The sequence below is a fragment of the Xiphias gladius genome, chromosome 7, assembly GCF_016859285.1.
Source record: "Xiphias gladius isolate SHS-SW01 ecotype Sanya breed wild chromosome 7, ASM1685928v1, whole genome shotgun sequence".
Taxonomy (NCBI): domain Eukaryota; kingdom Metazoa; phylum Chordata; class Actinopteri; order Istiophoriformes; family Xiphiidae; genus Xiphias; species Xiphias gladius.
Window position 1 is genome coordinate 13038717 of NC_053406.1, and position 22072 is coordinate 13060788.

General features: G+C 39.2%; 2 protein-coding genes across 4 annotated transcripts in view; both read left to right on the plus strand.

Moving 5' to 3' along the window:
• Window positions 1–5691: 5691 nt before the first annotated feature.
• On the plus strand, window positions 5692–20633 carry LOC120791800 (P2Y purinoceptor 3). 3 transcript variants are annotated; one of them, XM_040130526.1, is made up of 5 exons: window positions 5692–5763; window positions 5900–5989; window positions 6495–6549; window positions 15698–16143; window positions 17267–20633. In XM_040130526.1, exons 4-5 carry the CDS (start codon window positions 15707–15709, stop codon window positions 17937–17939), a joined length of 1110 nt encoding a protein of 369 aa, XP_039986460.1. In that variant the 5' UTR covers window positions 5692–5763; window positions 5900–5989; window positions 6495–6549; window positions 15698–15706; the 3' UTR covers window positions 17940–20633. The 3 variants fall into 3 exon arrangements, with proteins under 3 accessions (XP_039986460.1, XP_039986458.1, XP_039986459.1); XM_040130524.1 differs by lacking the exon at window positions 6495–6549; XM_040130525.1 differs by lacking the exon at window positions 6495–6549 and having other exon boundaries at window positions 5713–5989.
• Window positions 20634–21720: 1087 nt separating this feature from the next.
• The window catches only part of LOC120791799 (rho guanine nucleotide exchange factor 17-like), a 72631-nt gene continuing 72279 nt past the window's right edge, over window positions 21721–22072 (plus strand). The window contains exon 1 of the mRNA XM_040130521.1: window positions 21721–21981. The gene's annotated coding sequence lies outside the window, so the exon portion shown is untranslated. The remainder of the gene's footprint in view (window positions 21982–22072) is intronic.

Here is a 22072-nt window from a genome sequence, read left to right on the forward strand (position 1 = left end):
ATAATAGGCTCCTCATGGAGGAATACCAGGTGTGCAGATTCACACCTGATATTAAAAAAAAAACTAAAAAACCTCCTTTTTTAAAATAAAAAAAAAATTAAAAAACACTATGAATGAATCAGGCTGACACTATCTTCTAATCCTTTGTGTCTTTTTCCTCTGGGTCTCCCATTTAAAATGGTTTTTCTTTAATAAGAACTAGTTAATAATTAGAGTCCATAGACTTGGTGCTTTACCGTGTGTACGTCTTTCAACTGTCAGTGGAGGAATATTCAAACTCATTTGTGTATTCAGCCTATGTAAACAAAATACACACTACTCAGACATAATGTAAATGATAAAATCCTGCTGCAGATGACTGTCAAACATTAATACATTAAGTAGTGTGCAAACTGTACACACACACAAGATCACACACAATTTGTTTTGACATTAGACAGTTGTTTTAGGGCAGTGGATTTAAGTTGAAGTGACAGCGATGCATAATCCAGCAAAACCAGATACAGGTTGTAAAAACATTCCTTCTCTCACTGAAATACATCCCGAGGTATTTATTGGCATTGTAATACCACGTGGAAACAAGCAGTCACACACTACAAAGTTTGCAATGAAGACTTGCAATGAAGAAAAGATTTATCTCAAGTGTTATATGTGGACCTTAGTCTTTAGTGGGAAACCACACACAACGACTGTTTGGATTGTTGACTTTTGCACTCCACTGCAGCTACCCCTTCATTAGGACATCTTTGTAAAGTTCAGTCTTTTCAAGCCATGCTATTGCAAAGATAGCACCCTTCCAAAGAAGGGTGGAGGCCTAAAATGAGGGTGTTTGGATCCGAGAGGCTCTTGCAGTATGAAAATTATGAAATACGCTGACTAAGCTTCGAGCAGCTTGTTTCTGATTGGAAACAGACTCTACTTCCGTGTCTGCACATGTCTCTGCTTCAGCATTACAAATGAGCCAATTCAAAAAGAGAAGTCTGCTGGATTTGCTGAGTATTTCGAAATTTAATCATGTAAGTGACTATACCCTGTTTCAAATATGCATTTTCTCTGTCTGTGGCAGAAAGAAAGTGAGAAATGAAATATAGTTGTAGGTTTATTCCCTTTGTTGGCTTTCACTGTTTTTACATGCTCCATGCTTGTTACATTTGGCATCTTTATCCTTAAAATCATTTTTGGATTACTATTTCAAACCTTCTAACTGAAATCATTTTCTGTTTATTCTTTTTATAACATCTCCTGTGAAAGATCTTATGCCAAATCAGATTGTGTGTGGTCAAGGGTAATGGGTGCCAGCTTTCTAGTCTAGTGTTTACTGAATCTGTGCCACCAACTAAATGATAATCAATCATCTTGTTATTCATTATTTTTCTAAGCAGTAGCTAATTCCTGTTAGCACTATAGTTCACTTGAGTTGAAAGTCATAAACCCCCCACATTATTTTTTATCTCTCACACAAACATGTTCGAAAAAGGGCATTGTCAGCTGATGGCTTCTTAGGATTTGTTAATATAAAAGCTGAAATCTGGCTTCTCAAACTCTCTTCACACACACAGTCACTCAGTCAGCAAAACACTGATAAGGTCATCTGTAGAGTTAATAGCAACAATACAAAGCTTTAAAGCAGTTCAGTACAATAATATTTGAAGACTAACATGACTCAGGCTGTAAATTATTTTCATTTCAACAAGCAAGACCAAAAAACACTAGTTTCAATCCAAATGGGTGCTTTGTTGTCTGTCACTTGAGGAAGGTCTAAACCACAGTGTTACGGCTCGCACTCTCATTTTTCAGGCTCTGGACTGGACAGCTGCAAGGCGTGAAGTCTGCTCAAATCAATCGTTAATGCTCAGTAAATAAGTTCTAAATGAAAAGTACTAAATAAAGAAAAGAGAACCCCCTGTTCTCGGGTCACTGGTCAGAACCGTCGGTTCTCAAGTCAGTCCTCTGTCAATATTAAATGTTTATACTATGGGTATAAAATGGGTTCATCGTGAATGACATAGCCAGCACATGATATGATCTCTATGCAGAAGGAAGTCCCATAGTCATGACCAAAACACTGAAGACAAAAACGGTAGCATGTTTTGTTTAGACATGGAATAACAGTGGTTTCCTTTAACTATCACTTCTGTTGTCACTTTCAACAAGAATAGTATATGGCGACATGTTTTCCACACTTCTTTTTCATGTATCTGAACCACTGCATTGGCCTACCTTATAAAGTCAAGTATGTAAACAATAGTTAATGTCCTGATTATGATACAGTCCGAAATTAAAGAAGCTCTGTTATGGCCACAGCTTATCAGATGTATTCTGATGGAAACCGGAATCTGAGCAGGAAATGCAATGTTGACAAATTAAATAAGAGTGCAATAAAAGTCTCATAAAATCCCAAGCGGTGCTTAAGAGAAAACAGTGAGCTGAGACGTAGTGACACATGAAGTCTAGTTCTGTCGCTCTCAAAAAGTTGCCAGTTTACCAAAAGTTGCCTGTGTTTAATGTCAGTGGGCCAGGACCACTGGTGCAAGTTTGCACCCCACCCATACAAGGTAAGTACACACAGTTAGGTCCTCAGGTAGTTGGACATTGACGCAACTTTTGTAATTTTGTCTCTGTACACCACCACAGTGGATTTGTTATGAAGCCATCAAGATGCGATTGAAGTGTAGACTTTGAACTTGAATTAAACAAAAATATCACATAAAATGTTTAGGAATTAGAGACATTTTTATACAGTCTCTCAATTTCAGATGCACAAACCAACATAATTATAAATATAAGAAATTTTTTTAATACTTGGATGAAAATCCTTTGCAGTCAATGACTGCGTGAAGTCTGGAATCCATAGACATCACCAAATGCTGAGTTTCCTCCCTTGAGATGCTTTGCCTGGCCTTTACTGCAGCGGCCTTCAGTTGCTACTTGTTTGTCGGTCTTTCAGCCCTCGGTTTTGTCTAAAGACAGTGAAACACCTGCACACTTGGGTTGAGGTCAGGTGCCTGAATAGGCCATTGAAGAATATTCAATTTCCTAACCTTTACAAGCACTTGGGTTGCTTTCGCAGTATGTTTTGGGTCATTATCCATCTGTACTGTGAAGCACCATCCTATCAGTTTTGCAGCAGTTGGCTGAATCTGAACAGACAGTATAGACCTCTACACTTCAGAATTCATCCTGCTACTTCTATCAGCAGTCACATCATCAGTAAATACCAGTGACCCAGTTCCTTTGGCAGCCATACATGCCCATGCCACAACACTGCCTCCACCATGTTTGAAAGGTGATGTGGTCTGCTTTGGATCGTGAGCCGTTCCTTTCCTTCTCTGGGCTTTTCTCGTCCCATCATTCTGGCACAAGTTGGTCTTGGTTTCATCTGTCCAGAGGATGTTGTTCCACAACTGGGCAGGTTTTTTTAGATGTTCTCTGGCAAAGTCTAATCTGGCCTTTCTGTTCTTGAGTCTTACCAGTGGTTTGCACCTTGTGCTAAACCCTCTTTATTAACATTCATAGAGGCGTCTCTTGATTGTAGACTTTGACAATGATACTTCTACCTCCTCCAGAATGTTGTTGACGTGGCTAGATGTTGTGAAGGGGTTTTTCTTCACCAAGGAAAGAATTCTGTGATCATCCACTTTAGTCATCTTCCATGGTCTTCCAGGCCTTTTGGTGTTGCTGAGCTCATGGGTGCATTCCTTCTTTTTCAGAATGGAACAAACTGTTGATGTGGCTACTCCTAAAGTTTCTAAGATCTACCTGATAGGTTTGTTTTGTGTTTTCAGCCTAATGATGGCCTCCTTCATTTGCATCCACACCTCTTTGGACCACATACTGAGAGTTCACATGAACAGCTAGCAAATGAATCTTCAACATTTGGAATAATCTCCAGATTTTTCATCTGCTTAATTTGTCATGAAATAATGAGGCAACAGGCCACACCTAGCCGTGAAACCGATCAAATGTCAATTGTCCAATTACTTTTGAGCTTCTGAAAATTAGGGACTATGTTTTAAAAGTGGCTGTAATTCCTAAACGGTTAATGCAACACTTTTGTTACACCCCTTGAATTAAAGTTGAAAGTCTACACTTCAATCACATCTTGATGGCTCCGTTTGAAATCCATTGTGGTGGTGTAAGGAGGCAAAATTACGAAAATTGTGTCACTGTCCAAATACCTAGGGACCTATCTGTGGAAACTAGATGGGCTCCTCTGCCAGGCTCTTGTTGTTTCTGTTGAGACACTTCAGACAATAATATTGTGCTTATACCAGGAGCTGTAGATAACAATGAGCAACCCAAGGTCATGCACTTCATTTTTCTGGGAAATTGGGGGTTAACCTTTTCTCCGGTTGAAACCTACCCATTGTGGGCAATTTACAGGCTGACTCCAGTATTTTGAAGATTATGTATTTAAAATTGGCAGAAAGTAAAAAAAAAAGCAGTTCATTGAATAAATAAATTTAAAAAACCCATATCCATAAAAAAATCTGCAGACTTTGTGGCATCTAGTCAAAATTTTCTAAGGAGGTTTTGAACTGATGATGTCATATTAAATCCTAGCTATGGCCTTGCTAATATACCTTGGTTACTTACCAAAGGGGACAAAAATGTATAAGTACTCACTCACTTTTTGAAGTTTGTTTTTAACCAGTATAACTCATATGGTTTGGTTCGATTTCAAATAGTAACATAGCATGAAGCATAAATATTGTTGCTATGGTTACTTGAAGTTTAATATTCCTTGCGCTTTGATTTAGAATAAAATTGTTGAATGGATATTTGTTTCAGTCATGGAAGGATTACTGAACACGTCCACTGGGCACAGGCCAGGGGCCCAAGGGGTTATGGGGCCCCTGGTGGCAGAGCTTATGTTGGAAGAGACTGTTAACATTTCTTGTTGGAAAGTCAATCAAATAACTATAAGGAGACACAAAATGACTACTAAGAGATGCCAAACGGCTACAAAGACAGGATAATAAAGCCTAAAAATGACTACTAAGACATTTAAAATAACCACACAGGGACACAAAATAACCAAAAGAGATGCAAAACTACAGTAAAGATAAACCAAATGACTACAAGGACACAAAAACTGACTTCAAATGGACTCAAGGCAAGTAAGAAATGCAAATCAACCACGAACAGATGCAAAATGACCACAAAGAGACACAAATTTACAGTTGCCAATTAACCCTAGTCTTTGGACTGTGGAAGCAGCAGGAGGAAGCCCATGCAGACAAGGGGAGAACGTGCAGACTCCACACAGGCCCCAGCCTTGGACAGTCGGTTCAGACCCAAAACCCTCTTGCTGTGAGGCTAACCACTGCACCAATGTGCTGCCCACGTGGTTGCACTGTTTGTTGTTAGTTTTCTTCTATATCAGTTTAAGGGTCTTGTCCCCATGCAGTGGGGCGGTGCGGGCCTTTTACGTGTTCGCGCCCCGCAGGGGCCCATTGTCTCATAATCCGTCCGTGGTTTGAGGTACCTCTAAAGTACACCTGCCAGCCAGCCTCACTCGAGACAATGGTATAATTGTTAAAAATGGTGACAACGCGTGCTAAACTGACTGCATAAAAGCGCTCAGACATTACTTGGACTTTGTTTTGAATCGTTGCCTTTGCCCCGGTTTTGTGGCACAAGAGTCATTGCGCGTGCGTGGCCCCGGTCTCGCGCGCGCAGTTGTACGGTGCAGCAGCAGCGGCAGCAGCAGTAGGCAGTGGGTGAAGAGCGCGTGGAGCCGCCGGAGCCGCTTCCCTACAGGTTGGTCCGGGACGGTTTCAACCACACTTGTACTCGGTGTTTATGTTATAAAACCGCGTCGAGTTTGACTTCTTGACCCTTGTTTCTTCCCTCAACGGGGCTTTCCTCCTCGCCGAACTCCTCTTTGTCGTTACAGAGGCGAAGAAAGGAGCAGGACGAGTCCTCTGCCATGGCTAAATCGCCAACTTGTTGATGTTGCCGCTGAATTTTATTACAGTCATTCAGGGTAAGTTTGATTTTTTTATTTATTTATTTTTTTTTTTAACTTTACAGTTTAATTGCCTCTTCCCTCACTAACCCCTGAAGTAATGTGAAATACGTAGCTAGCTAAGGCATTTGAATCTAACTAATAGCACAATATTCCCACTGGGCATAGTGTGGCTGTGTTGCTCAGTCTAATCATACCAGCTATACATAGCATTTTAGCGCCAGTGGCATCATTGTGACATTCCTCTCGCAGCTTTATAGTGTTCTTTGTTAAACATATGAATCGTTCTTGCATTTATTAAAGTATTACTACTGCCAAGAAAATGTTATTAACGAAATAGACACTGAACGAAAGAAATCAGATAGACAAAACAGCAGGACCCACGTGGTACTAAAATAAGTCACTGAAATCCACAAAATCTGGCAAATGTCTTCCTGTTGTGGTTTTAGGAACAGTTGTGTTATGTGTGCAGTTGAAAACAAGCTATTGTACTTTTGATAAGAGCCTGTCCCTTGTGATACAGTTCGTTGCATCCAAATGCCAGAGAAACCTCAGTGAAGATGTTGTCCTGAAATCTGGTAGGTTGAACAACCAGAACCAATGTGCCTTCAGGCTAGGCACCAACCTGATGCAAGATGAACCATAGCCAGCCTTAAGGTGCTGCAGTTCTGTGGTGCACATAGTAGGGCTGAATACTCGAGATGGTATCGTTGTGAAGCTGGCAGAAAAATGGCATAAGGGTTTGCAGATGCCAAAAATTAGGCCATAAAACTGCCACTGAATTCAAGCAGTTGGTGTACAGTTTTTATGTTGACAAAAGGCAGATAAAACATTTAAACAATTTCCTTTTTTGGGAAATATTTGTTCATATTCACAATTAACAAGACTAGACTTTATAAATTACATTGAAATGGACCGTTAGATAAATATTTTACAGTAGAATTAGTGTTAAGAGTATAAAGAACAACAGGGTGGACATTATTACGTTTTATGTTTGGTTTGTTCCTATTCGGGGATACTGTTTTGAATCGTGCAACCCTAATAAATGGCTTTTTATTCAGTAGAGCATCTCCAACATGGTCAGAGGCGTATGACAGCTAGCAATCTGTCCAGAGAATAATCATCTGTCTCTTTATCTTTATCAACCATCTGAGAATACCCAGCACAATGTTTCACAAGAACAGGCTCACACTGATATTTTAAAGCAATTTAAATTTCTACTTTACTGAGAACAAATAGTGACAAGAAAAAGCATCCTCAAGGGACGCCAACAAAGCAGGTAGCACTGGTGACCAAAAGATGAGAAACAAATGAAAGCTCCCGGTCAGTGAGTGACTGAGAAGCAAGTGCAGGATGTACAAAATACAGTTCAGCAGCCATTATTTATACGTGTGTGTGTGTGTGTTGTGTGTGTGTGTGTGTGTATGTATGTATGTATTTATTTATATATATATATATATATATATATATATACACACACACACACACATACATATAAGTAATATAATAATATGATTAATCAATTCATTCTTCAGTCTAAATAGGAAAAAATAGCCATCACAGTTTCACTTAGGTGAAGGTGACATAATTCAGATGTCTTGATTTGTTCCAACAACAGTCTCCTGTCAAATAAAACAAAGAAAAGTAGCAAATCCTCACAACTGAGACATTAGAAATCTGTAATTTTTGGTATCGTTGCTTGAAAAATACCTTTAACAACTGATTAATGAACTATTCTGTTGATCAACTTATCAATTAATAGACTATGGGGCATTACATACATGATTTCCGCCCTTACACAAATTCGTATCATGTTGTTTTCACTCTCATTTTTTAGAATCAAAGGGACAGTGCCTAAGTCCAGTAAGAACAAGTTGACGTAATAACAGACATAATAACCCAGAATCATTTAGATGGGCTGTCATGTGTAAAGACCGGCGCTCTCGCCACGGGCACAGTTACTGTGTTTTTAGAGAAGATTCCTCTCTGCCAGTAAGTGGTCAGGCTTCTGTAGGTGTTTTGTCTGTCTGACCGGGAACAGACTAATGTAACACTGGTTTAGAGACACACAGGCAGAGACAAAGAGGTGATAGTGGGGTAGAGAGAGTGACAGAAAAAGGGTCAGTGTTGTTTAGAGGACTAAGTCAAGTGCACAGCCCTATCTCACAGAGTAAATAATCTAAAGCCCATTGGCAGCCAACCCATGCAAACCAGTCACATGGCTCCTTTTTAAACTGGAAATTTAACGTGAATGTCCTAAAAGAAATCTGCCTTCTCTGGTCTGAGTAGGATTTAGAGGGACGGCTCCACGAGTTTGTCTTAATGGGGAACCATAGTGATGTAAAAAAAAACTAATGAATAATTCTCCAAGATTGCCAGAGATGCATTGGGATATCAGTCAGGAAAGACAGTAAAGAGATTTATTTTCTTTTTGTCCAGTCTTTGTGCTTTACTGACTCTGCTTTCTCCAGAGCTGCATTCACATCCCTTCTGCACCACAAACCCATGACGACGGCCACCACAGGGAACAGGCTAACTGCTACTTACCACTCTGTTAAGCTTTTGATGAGTTTCTTGCCTGATGAAAGGTGCGTTTCATGCTGTTAAAGCAACTTGCAGCAGCTCGTGTTTGGAAAAACATGTTTTTCTCTTATCAACATTAGAAGGGACCAATAACAGTTACCTCACAAGGAGGAAAAACAAGTGCCTAGACAGCAACAAAAGTTGAAAATAATGAAGTAAAACAGAATGGCAGTTCAGTTTGATGACTCTGTATTTTACTTCTTTCATCACAGCTGCATTCACTTCCCCTGTGTCTGGAAACCACCTGACAAGAGTAACACAGAGAGCAGTCTGAACTCCTGTCTGTCAAACGCCAAATGAAGTCCTCAGTCCAAATACTTACAGCAACATGCATCAACACGTTTTTGTCCACAAGTTATAGCAAATTATTACGAACAGAGCAATGCATACTGTCACCTGTAGCCTTGTGCGGCTGAAGGCATTCCTGTCCATCTGTACTTTCTCAGTGGACTAGAAGTAACTGGCTTAACATTTTGGTTTGGTTCTACCAGAAGGGCATTCTTTACACTACATTAATGCATAAAGCTCTTTGTCTAGCCATGCAGGAATGCCCATATATGTAGAGCTTTTACACGTCTTCTGTGGAAATCAAACAGTGAGTAAAAAACAATTTTTTTAGACCAAATGTGTGTGCTGCTCTCAAAGTTTTTTTTATTAGCATATGGCAAGTTTGTGAACGCACAAGCACACTGCTTGTGTGTTCTTCGTCATCAGCCTTGTATCTCAGCCCTCCACATCATCATTGTACTTATTTATGGTGCAGCTGATTGGTTTAAAATGTCTCCTGTGTAATGGCCACAGTGCCTGTCCTCAGGAAAATAGACTCATATTAGCTGACACCGAATTAGCTAAGATAATTAGTTTTTTTTTTTCTAATCAAGACAAAGAGTGGATCCAAAAAGCTTTGACATCTGCAGCATGCAGTTGTGTGTGTTCTGCCACTAAAGCTGCATCTGTCTTCGCTGGGAAAAAGAAATAATGTTTATTGTTTATCACAGCAAAGAGGATGTTTATGCCTGTGTGCTGCTGTGTACATGTTTGCATCTCTTGTATGTTTAAGTGCATGTCTGTGTATTTGTAGAGTAGACAATTGCATGTGTGTGTCTGCAAACATGTGACTGTACCGTGCAGTCTCTAATGTGTGCTACTCATTTGAATTTCCTTCCTGGTCATTTTGTGTGCCATTTTTCAAATTCAGTAAATGCAAAGGACGAGTGTGTACAACCATGTGGTAGCCTTACTATGTGTGTGTCACTGAATGAGTGTGTGCTGTATTTCAGCAGAGGGCCAGAGAGTGAGGAGCAGCTAACATGAATCATTGATGAGCGTGGCCATGGACAGTAGAGATCAGACATGGGAGAGTAATTAGAGTTGAATGTTTTCCTGCTGTCTCTCCTCAACACATCTCCCTCCTCTGGTCATTTACATCACCTGCTCTGTGTATATAACACAGCCAGTGTCTGTGAATACAGAAAACAGCGTATATCTTTGTGGCCTTATCTACCAGTTACCTTCTCTTTTACAATACATTAACTACAGCGGAAGGTGTGTGTTTGCGTGTGTGTGCGTGCGTGCGTGTGCGTGTGTTGGTTTAAACAGTACAGTCTAATTTGTATTTTTTTTGTAAATAATCATATTTGCATGTGCTTACTAGAAAGGTAGTGACAAAATGGCTTTTTTTTTAATGATTACATTTAGTACTCAAATAATTTAGTTAAAAGTGCTGCATGTAAGTTTTTGCCATTGCTACAAAGCCAACGTTAGCATTAACAGCTGTTTACTTACCAGTCTGGAAGAAACGTTGCCATTTCAGCATCAAACTTAATTCCTTTACTCGCCGAGAGCTGTCTCTGGTGGAAACGTTAACTCTTGTTTTGCTTCTATTTCTGTCACTTCTTTTACTGAAGTTAGCACGCTAGCCCCAGTCTGGTCCGTCTCATAATACCACTTTGCGTTAGTGTCTCACTGTAGCATCCAGTCTTCCCTGAATCCAACATGCAAGGATTAAGAAATTACAGTGCTCAGAGGGCGCATTCTAACTTCTTATCTTGTAAATGCAACAATGGCTGACGCTCTGGGCAAGCGACCATCACCACCACCTGCTGTTGGCAAGAAAACACGTTCTGTGGCAGAGAAAATTTACATATAGTCCCTTTCATAATTTAAGTCAAGCAAAATCAGTTGTTTAAATCAAGCAAAAGCATGAAACATTTTGTTGTTTTCAGTTTCTCGAAATGAGAATTTGTTGATTTTCTCTATCATATCTGTAAATTGATTACTTTGGTTTTGGATTGTCAGCTTGACAAAACAAACAATAAAAACATATCTTGATGTCTTGGAAATTGAGATGGTTGAACAGTGTCACAGTTTTCTTATGACTTAATAATGAATTGTTTAAAGTAATCGACAGATGGCTGTTTTTTGACCAATTGGGGAAGCAAAACATGCAGTAACACTGACATATTATCACCTTTTAAAGTTGATATGGCAATTGTTAGCAAACAGTTGTCTGTTTACACTTCCAGCAGACAGAGAAGAACATGAGCTTTCATTGGGAGCTGTCTTTCTGTCCACTTGATGAATGTAACTCTCTTTTGGTCTCCACCGACTGCAGGGAGAAATATCTCGCTCTTCGGTAGGCTCATTTAGTGATGGGAGGATAGTGTACGGTGAAGTAATCCGAGCTTTTTCCCTTTCAGAAAAAAATAAATAAAAAAATGCTGGAAGTGATGCTGATTGTGAGCCAAATCAGTAAAGTTGTGGGTTTGAAAGTCCACATGCCGAATAATCATGAATCATTTATATGTAGTATATGTATCTGATTTATAACCTTGTTGTGGTTATGTTCAGTTGTTGATTCCCTGTATTTGTCCTGAGGTGCAGTCACATTCTTGCAATCATGGTTGGCAAATAATCTTGCATATCTTCAGCTCTGCCTTCTGGCAAGGCCTGAGGGCAGAAAGTATGCAGCACTGGTCTCTCTTGTCAAAGCATGTATGTGAGAGAGAGAGAGAGAGAGAGAGAGGGATAAACAGAATGCAGAGGGAGCGTCCCTGTCAGGGGCCGGTAACTTTACTCCTGTTACAGGACTGTGGGTGTGCACTCATGCTGACGTGACGTGTCACTATGAGTTTTTTATAGCAGGTAGCAGACAGGGGAATTAGCTCAAATGGTAGAGCGCTCGCTTAGCATGCGAGAGGTAGCGGGATCGATGCCCACATTCTCCAATAAGGTTTTTGACTGTGGACACATATAGTCTGATGCTTTTAAGGCTAGGAGGGATTCAACAGACTGTCAGATGTGCCAGTGAAAGCAGCATGAAAGAGCAGTGTTGTTTTTGATCACATTACTGAATAAATGGTTGTCTTTCTTTCCACAAGATGTAGATAACCTGTAGTGTCTGCCCATCCTGACATTAACATTAGCACTATAAAAATATATATTTAACTGCAGGGGTGCAATTATAACAACTTTCAAATGGTACAGTGGAATCAGTGTCTGTTTTCCCTCAGAAGGATTTAAGGAGAAGGTGTATGTACATGTTTCAGGAACCCTGCCAAAATTAGTACAACTATGTGAGCAGAAAAAGCTTCACTGAGTCACAGAGCAAAAGTAAAAATGACTTCTTGGATGAAGTAAGCACAATTTTTGTTTTTATGTTCTGAAAATCTAGTCTAATAATAGTCATAATTATTAAGTACACTTGCAAACCTTTGTGCCTTTCATTTGTTTCATTTGCTGTTTAACATTCTTTTATACTTAAGCGTTAATGTGTCACCACAGGTATCTGAGGCGTCTTGGTAAGAACACAGACTAAATCACTGTTTTATACACTTTTTATACTTAAAAAGGATGACGGGTCAACAACTATGAGCTCATTTTACTTGCTTTGAGCAATGTAAAAAAAAAGAGATTTCCAAATGAGTCGTTTTGTTGACATTTTTTTCTGTGGGTTTGTGGTGTGGCATGTGTCTGTTTGTGTTTCTTGATGTGCATTATTGTGTTTATCTATTATACCGCTATTAAACTAAGATAAATCCAGATGAGAAAATGGATATAGCCTGGTAGCCATGTTTGCTCACAGTAGCTGTGAGCAAACACTTAAACCAGAAGCCATCAGAGGCTCACACACATAGAGTGCAGATATTATTACATAGAGCCTTGTTATTACTGCTTTCTCTCTAGAGGGGTTGAAAATTTGAAACATGACCGTATCAAAAACACATACACACACACATACACTTCAGATGTCAGGAGCACTCTTTAGCAGGATTTGCTCTGTATAATGCTCATGCTGATTGTACACTGTAATAGCAGAAACATATAGTCAGTCATCATGAAAGCCACACAATAATAACACATTGCTGTTATTGAAAGTAAAATGGGCGTGTATGTTTTGCTCCTGTAAATATGTTTATTTGAATCTGTTAGAGGTTAACCGTAAAAGTCCATAGTCAACTACAGTATGGCTAATTTATAAGCTAATTTATATCAGTTTTTACTGAGTTTTCAAATGACATTGCACCGTGTTATAAATGTTTTTAATTTTTTTTTTTTTAACTGATAAGGTATTTTTGAGTTTAACGGTAGCATGTTCATGTTTTTGATGAGGCCAAACCTACGTAATTCAACCAATTTTTTGAAAGTTGTCGAAAGCAGTTTTTAACATGCACTCTTCAATGTGCAGTAAATTAAAATAGACCAGATAATGGCTCCAAATCTCTGTATAACATTATCACATAGAATCAAATAGACCAGAAAGATGTTTTATATTTCTCTTTTCCCCTTTTCCCTGATTGATTTAAAAGGAAACTGACACTCAACTGTTCAGTGATTTTTCATTAGCAATACGATTCTACATTGATACATGAATATCTCAACTAAAGTGTCAGTCATAATGAGGAGTAGAAATTCAAAATGGGAATCAGATCTGTGCCTGTTTAAGTTGGCAGATGTCAGCTATTGTTACTGCTTTGCTTTTCTAAACTGATAATTTGCTTGCTAGGGCATGTGGGATCCAGAATATGTGCATTTTCTTTTTATTTTCTCTGTATTTAGGAAACCTTGTAGCTTAGACCTGCCAGTTACCTGTTTAGTTCTCTAGTAAAGTAAATCATACATTTGTTTTCATTGTACTGCTCATTCTTCGCTGTTTTCACTGCATATGGATTCTAACATTAAGAATACCAACGAGCACAAAGTGACGCAACTTCACAAACAGGAGGCAGGAGGCTCTTGAACATGTGGAAACTGATGGTAGGATTTGGAGTTTTAATATTAAAGTCAGACAGCTGCCCATAAGGGGAACCTTTGGGTAAAAACAAGTTCCCCTCTTTCTTTACTATCAGAAAAAAAATTTGGATTTTTGACAGAGACTGTGTTTTATGGAGTTAATCAGATCACAACTCTCTAAAATGCAGAAAGCTTAATTATTTGAATGAGTATCATGATATCATTGAAGTTGGTCTCATGCCTTGACAAGACACGGTAGTCAACAAATCAAAACTCCAACCAGTAAATGTAAGTGAGTCATCGGCAAATAAAGCAGACTGCAGTGCACGTTTCAAAATACTTTGTTAATCCAGTGTGCTCATTGTCTTTCTTCAATTTACGCAGGAATTATGAAATCATTTGTCACTGTTATTCTCAGGAACCTGTAGGGCACAACGTTTTTTTTAAACGCACAACAACTGTTTTTTAAGCAGTTTTAGGAGCCATCGCACATGCACGCGCTCATACACACAGGCTTTTCGGCTGACGAGGTTTAAGTTGTGAAATGCCATGAGTCACAGTCTGACAAGGCTATGGAGGAAGTAGCTTAAACCAATCACTTACTCGCCCACTTGCGATCATTAACGAAATGGATCTGATTGATGTTGGCGGTGGAAGCAGTAATTAAGATTGTCGATTAATCTCTGTGTCTAACAGGCTGTTCCAGACAGAGTGTGTCGTCAGTGGGAGACCAGACACTCTGCAGTGGTTTTCATTTCAAAACTTGCAGCTGTCAAGCTTCCACTTGTTAGAAAATGATGAAAGGATTAAATTATCATAATCTAATGTACTGGCTCTTATTTTATTGCCAACGTATTTTGGTGCAGTTTCTTTAGCAGCTACTACTATTGAATACACAGTGACCACCTTGAAACAAGGATCAAAGGTGGAAAATAATTAAGTACGAAGTAGATTTATGAGGTACTGGTACAATACTTGAGTATTTATATTTTGTTTAACTTAATTATTCTATTCCACTACATCTCAGAGACACTAAATATTACGCTTTTTCATTAATATGATAGCTGATCATAGCAGATTAAGATTTTCTTTAAAAACATATGATGACATGATATGTAATGATATATAATGTACTGTTAAATTGGACCAGTGGTCCCCTTTAAAAGAAGCAGTGCATCGTAATGTATGTATTGTGCCACATGTATCATGTCTGAGCCACATAAGAAAGCTCAGGGCATTTTAGGAGAATCCCAGTGAGTTTAATTTGGTTCCATCATGTTTCCATTACCTGCCTAAAGGTGAAACTAAAGGGTATATGAGGTCTTTTTTTCCCATTTGTTAATGGGTTTTTAAACAAAATGCATTTTGGCCCGTTATATCAACTGCCTTCTCTTGCTCTCTGGATTCCTCCTGCTGCTCTTTCTAGATGGCTTTTGAGGGTCAGAAATCATTGCATTTTGACTAAACTGGGATATTTCCATCCTCAAAGTACTTAGGTTGTACTGGTATCAAATAGTAATTAACTGAACTGTTAGCTTGGTTATAAAGATGTGGACTTTTGTTCAATTGTTCGAGGAGTAAATCCAGTTTTTGCGGGGCTCAAGGCGACTGCGTCAGTGTAATTTTTTCAATATTGATGGCATGAATCACACAAATACTGATCTCTTGTGACCTCTTGTGGGGAGTTTGTGTTTCTCTTTCTGTCTTTGTTAGCACTTGAACATCCATAAAATCCTGAATTTCTTTTTTAATGGGAATATCTTCTATCAATTTAAATGCATTCATTCACATACCTGGAAAAAAGTTCAAATGAATGTGCACATTTACATTTAAGCGTGCATATTTACATCATTGCTCTTGTTGTTTTTGTTTCAGTTAAACTATTGTGTAATCTTCCTGTCTCTCCCCCAGAATGTGAAGATGCCACATTCTGTCAGCTCCCTCCCCACGGAAACTCTCATCTCTAAAACCTTCTCCTTGGACTTCTTTTCTGCCAGCGTACGCCCTACAGAGCCCTACACAGCAGACAGCTTCATCGCCAGCGCCAGTAACATCAGCAACATCAGCGGGATAGGCATCCTTCGCTGTACCTATAAGGAAGACTTTAAACGTATTTTACTCCCGGCTGTGTACACTTTTGTCTTCCTGCTTGGCCTTCCACTCAATGCTACCGTCATACTGAAAATATGGAGGACGAGGCCCAATCTGTCCAAAAACAACATCTATATGCTCAACTTGGCCATAGCTGACTTTCTGTATGTGATGTCACTTCCCCTGCTCATCTACAACTACGGCAGTCATGACTACTGGCCCTTTGGGGAGTTTGCCTGTAAGCTGGTCAGGTTTCAGTTCTACAGGTGAGATACTTGACTGAATATTGGCTAATTATCTCAGTATACAGCCGTGTGTTTAAGGTATTCCATCATTTTTTAACTTTCCAGTTAAAAGAGAATACTTAGACTATCTTAAGTTCTCAATATGCTTCAAAGGATCTTAGTTGTCAGACGATATCTAAAGGTAACGTGTTTATGCTGATTCTGAAAGTAATTGTGTGAAGAATGAAAAAAGGGAGCTTTAGAGGGAACTTCAAACCCTGCCTACTTTCAGGCATCAGCACACCTGGCGAGTCCCTGCAGGTAGGGGGCAGTCTTGTCAGATTGTTTGTTTGGAAAGTTAGAAAAATTGACAGCAAGAAAAATAAAAGCCCCCTTGATTCTGCCGTGGGAAAGGTGAAGAGAATGGATTACAGATGCTAAAAGTTGATCTGACAATCACCTAGTTTGAATCACTGAGGCTTTTTAGAGCTCCACCAGTACTGAGCTTTACATACAGATGAGTGTATCAGTGCCTCAGACACACCAGTCTGCGGCTGAACAAAAAAAGTTCCTTCTCTTATCTTATCTTATCTTAACTTGAAATATACTCTATTTGTATTCATGTGTGGTGATATTTCAGTGAAAGAGGGTTGGTCAACAACACACTACTTTAAATCCTTCTATTTAGCATTCATAAGCAGTAGTAGTAGCAGTAGTAATTTAATGAATTGTTTATAACACACTTCAATGTAGTTCTAAGCAGACACAAGGGCTTATTAATGTATTTTTCAATAAACAGGTACATAGAATATGTCTTCACTGAAGACGTTAATTGCTGACAAATACTGTATGTTAATAAACATATCAAATGGCTTGCAACTACATTATAATTGTGTTTAAACATTGATTAAATGTTTATATACTGCTTATTATTGCTAAAGAGGGTAGTAAGGTGTAACCAGCTGGTCTTCTGCATACATCTTTACTGTTATTTTATTGCATAAAACATGAGTCAAGTACAACCTTGACCTGACATTGCACTGCTGTTTGACACAAGCTGTCACCACTACATACAAATGTAACGGATACAGTAGAATTCAGGACAAAATAATCCATCTTAATAAGATATAACCAAACACTTTTCTTTTTTGTTTTCCTGTTTTAGTAATCTGCATGGCAGCATCTTCTTCCTCACCTGCATCAGTGTGCAGCGCTATGTGGGCATTTGCCATCCTCTTGCAATGTGGCAAAAGCAGGGTGGTCGCAGGATGGCGTGGTGTATCTGCGGAGGAGTTTGGCTGGTGGTCGCCACACTGTGTGCGCCAACTTTTCACTTCGCTGCGACAGGAATCCAGCGCAACCGCACAGTATGTTATGATTTAAGTACGCCAAAGCTTTCGGTAGACTACTATCCTTACGGCATGGCTCTGACCTGCCTTGGCTTCTTGTTGCCTTTTATGGGTGTGATGGTGGGCTACTGCCGGATGGCCCACATCCTCTGCCGCCCAGTGTCCTACCAGGGTGTCTCCATGGCAACTGGGGAGAAACGGGACAAGGCCGTGAGGATGATCATTGTGGTGGCGGCAGTGTTCTGCATAAGCTTCCTGCCATTTCACCTCACCAAGACCATGTACCTGGTGATACGCACTCTACCTGGTGCGCCCTGCGAGACGAGAAACTTGTTTTCAATCATCTATAAGAGCACCAGGCCATTTGCCAGCATGAACAGCTTTCTAGACCCTATTCTGTTTTACTTCACCCAGCCGCGATACCGCCGGAACACCAGAAGGTTTGTGCTTAAAGTCACCACTCTCAGGGACAAGGGCACCAGTGTATGAGCAAACAAGAAATCATACACTGCAACAGTATTTCCTCAAGCATTGTTGGTACACCATTGGTGGGTCCTAGGATGCTGCAAAGTGGTACATGTATTGGTTGCTGAGTTTTTTTTTTAAACACTCTTCCTGATGTTATTTATCATATCCTCCTCCTGCTTATATCATCTTGAATTGGCATTAACCATCACAGACGATGGGTGTATTTTATTGGGAAGTTAGGCATCTTGGACACTTCTCATTGGGATTCTCGATTCTGTACTGTCTTTATTTGATTATTTGGCTGAGGAATACTGTAACATGTACTGATTGTATTGTCACTAGAACAATGCATTCACATCCTGCATTGTCCCTGTGAATCTGTGAAATGTTTGTTTCCAGTCTCTGCTGTGCACTGGGTAGTAAACGAGAAACTTTTATCTTTTTTTTGTAAAAGAGGTTTTTTTTTGTTGTAATTTTTGTTTCACACTGTGAAAAATAAATAAAATACTTAAAATAAATACTCTAAAATAATAAAATAACAAGGGGTTTCTTCACACCTTATAAAGGACTGCACTGAAGATGATTTTTAGATCCTTGTGATGTGGAAGTGGACATATACATGGTGAAACAGAGAAGGACAGAACAACTAATTTAATTTTTGGGATAAAATCCACTGTGGCACAAAGCCGTGTAAAACACACACTGTGACTAAATGTTTATGACTGCATGTTGGAATTGCATGAAGTACTTGTGTGTTGAAATTAACTGGCACTGGGAAGACAAATGCCTCACAAACATAGAATTGCAAAAAACATAGCAGGTGAATTAGTGAATGTATGTGCATTTTTATATCAAAGCAGTATTAAACTTTCATATGAAGGTTTCCACTTCTTTTTTTTCCCTACAGATGACATTTTGTTTCAACGTTATTCCAGCTGTAAAGCATGGTGTTGCATGCTTTCACCACCGGAGGGTGTGTGCAATCCACTACTGTAACACCACTGCACTGAAACGTTGGCTCTGTCTTTTCTAAAAAGAGTTCTTTATTTACATATTATCCAATGAGGATTAGATCTTACTTACAGCAGTTAGGGGGCAAATGGATGCTAGAAAAAACTGTTAAATAAATATCCACACGAAATAGGCCGTCAATGCATGTTTTTTTCCCCCCAAATATTCTTTAAATTCTGAAGTAAACAAAGGAAATCAATTTAAAGGATTGTGCCAACAGACTTATGTATACATTAATATATTTTTTAGATCCCTATCGAACGCATTAGATGCTGAGAGGGAAGGGAAATTTCAGTTTATGGACCTTGAGGTAGAGTGTAAATTAAGGTACAACCCTAGTGTTTTCCACTTCCTTTGAATGTGCAAATCCCTCCCGTGAAGGATTTCTCTTCCAAGACATCACTTCTGTTGATGGATGTTAGGTGTTAGAGAGATGACGGAATAAAGAAAAAACAATAGGGAATAGAGACATTTATGAAAAGAAGCTTGGTACCCTTAAAGAGGTACTGTAGAGTGGATTTAAATTGTGTAGTACTTAGTACTGTTGTGATATCTCTAACCAGATGCAATAGTCTGAATTTGTACAGTCTTTTTTCATTTTAAACTTCCCTCTGCTGTTTCCTATGGAGTTATACCAAGTAACTGAGTTGCTGGGTTTCTGATTTGGTAATCTGTACATGAAATGAATGAAAATTAATTTGATTAAATTCAGATTTTAATATTTTTCTTAGTTCTTATTTTTCCAATAACTTGCATTTTGTCTTTTAGACACACACTGTAAAGAAAACGACAGAATTTATTTTTTTGTCCTTTTATATACAGGAATATTATCATTTTTTATTACTGACAAGTTCTTTTTCACAACTCTTGTAAAGATTTCTGTCTTCTCGTGTAGCTTCTCTGTCATTCTATAAACGGTGAATCTGTGCCTCATGATGTCTCAACACTGCAGAGGTCTAATTCCCATAAGGATTGGTAACTATGAATTTGAGCTGATTTTTCATTGCACTCATGGGTTAATTATAATATTTAGTTAATATATCTACTATCAACATAAATGAAACCTCATCATAAATGTGCCCGAGGTGCATAGTTTAATGCTGAATGTGTTAATTTGCATCCATGAGGGAAGAGCTGTTGTGTACATTGGTTTAATTTGAACATATTTAATGCATTTTGGATGCAAAAGACATTTTGACCACAACATGAGGTCTTGTGCTTAATAATGTTGCAAACTTCTTAATAGGTGTATTACTGCAATGCATGTGTATTCAGTAATGTAGTAATCTACTGTATATTGTGCTCCTGGCTTCAGCAAAGAGCGACTGCGCCACCCTGTTTTCGACTACTATTTGCAATGCCTGATATATTTTTTCCCACAGCTGTCTGCAATGTGTTGAGTGTCTTTGCGCTGTGCCAACATATTTGTGTCAATCAGTATTATCAGAATATTTCTTATTTTTGCAAAATACTGTAACACAGAAATAGAAATTTATTTTTGTTACATTGAGATGATTATGTTGATGAGAAAGTAGCAATTATGTGAGTTTCCTGAGTTTGTTTGTTTGAGTTTCTTGAGAAAATGTTTCGGTGGTGACACAATGTAAAACTAACTGAAGACAGCTATTAAAAAAAGTCACGTAATCAATCATGAATGCCTTTTCCTTACTCAGATCAAAATTATTTTCAAATAAATATACTTTTCCTGGCTACTGTACACCCAACTTAAAGGTTAATATATGCAATTTCACCCGGCAACGTGACACTGTCTGTTGCAGATTTCCTTGTAATTTATTAGGCAAAATTGCAAACACCCCTAAACATGAGTGTGAGATTTCTAACTGAAAAAGGATGAACTTTTCAAATCAGCCAACAGCTTGCGAATGTGTGGTGGAAATACTTGAAATACTGGAGCAGTTCTATGTGGTTAGTTGGTTCAGATTGTGTAGGAAATTTAGCACAAGTCCCGTCAAGTTATAAAAACAACTCAATCCAGCTTCAGTGATACGGAGCTGGACGCAGAATCTGTGAGTCCCGTCAGATGTAGCCCCCAAACTACCGGTTCCGGGCGGTGATTTCACTCTTATTTAAGCTGCCCATTGTCACCAGCGAGCTGACATTTTTTAGCCAGTGGGTGGCGCTGCTGCATGCGTCTGGTCTCCCCGGAGTAACACTGTAACACCGAATTCCCCAGTGGAACAAAAGGACCTGTTGAGCAGACGGCCACATGGGAAGCACCACAGAAGGTTTATTGTGCATGGGTGAAAACTTTTTCCTTTGCCCCTCTTCCCTGAATGCTGACACACTAATTCGCCCGCGCCATCATAACACGCTGTGGTATGGAGCTATTGCTGAATGTGCAGTTACCAATGTGGTGCGTCAGGCGTGCGGATTAAATCCGTGTGTATCATTCCCTGGCTCCCTCTGCGTGTCTTTGCCGAGAAAAGACAGAAGTACAGTAACATTTTTGCAGTATTTGGGAAATCGATATTCTTTTATAGTGATATCTTCATAGGGATATTTTCTAGCTCTAAAACGTGCAGTTTTTGGGGTTTTTTTTCTGTATGAAACTCCTGACAGTGCCACCGTCTTTTTCGCAAGGGAAAGGGCTATAATTACACGTAGTTTGTCCACATTATCTGCCTTCTCCTATCAAAAAAGAAAAAGCTTTTCCTCTCAATCCCCGAGGGGTCTATGACAGCCCCTATACCCCCTAGTCCCGCCCACCCCTCTCTGCCCTATCTCCGGCATTAACATGCAAAAAAAAAAAAAAAAAAAAAAAACACACAACACAAGTCACGGAAAACCAAATCATTGTCACAATCAGGGATCCACAAACAGTTTGGGAATCAGCAGTGAATGATGCGTCGGGCCCGTGCAGGCGTGCTACCCCGGCGATGGCCGCAGGTTTAGAGAACGCGGGGAATCACAGTGGAAAAGTTGGGTTTGTGAGCAGGTTGGGAAAGTTTTGGCCGACAACAAAAAAAAAAAAAAAAAACCCTAGTATCGCTTTTCCTCGTTGCTCGGATGCGGTTTCGGGAAACGACAACATGTAAGTTCTGATAAGAGAGCAGCGCTCACCTACTTACTATGCGAACGGTTTATCACTGGCCTAAACCTCGTTTCAGTGCCAACGATTAGGT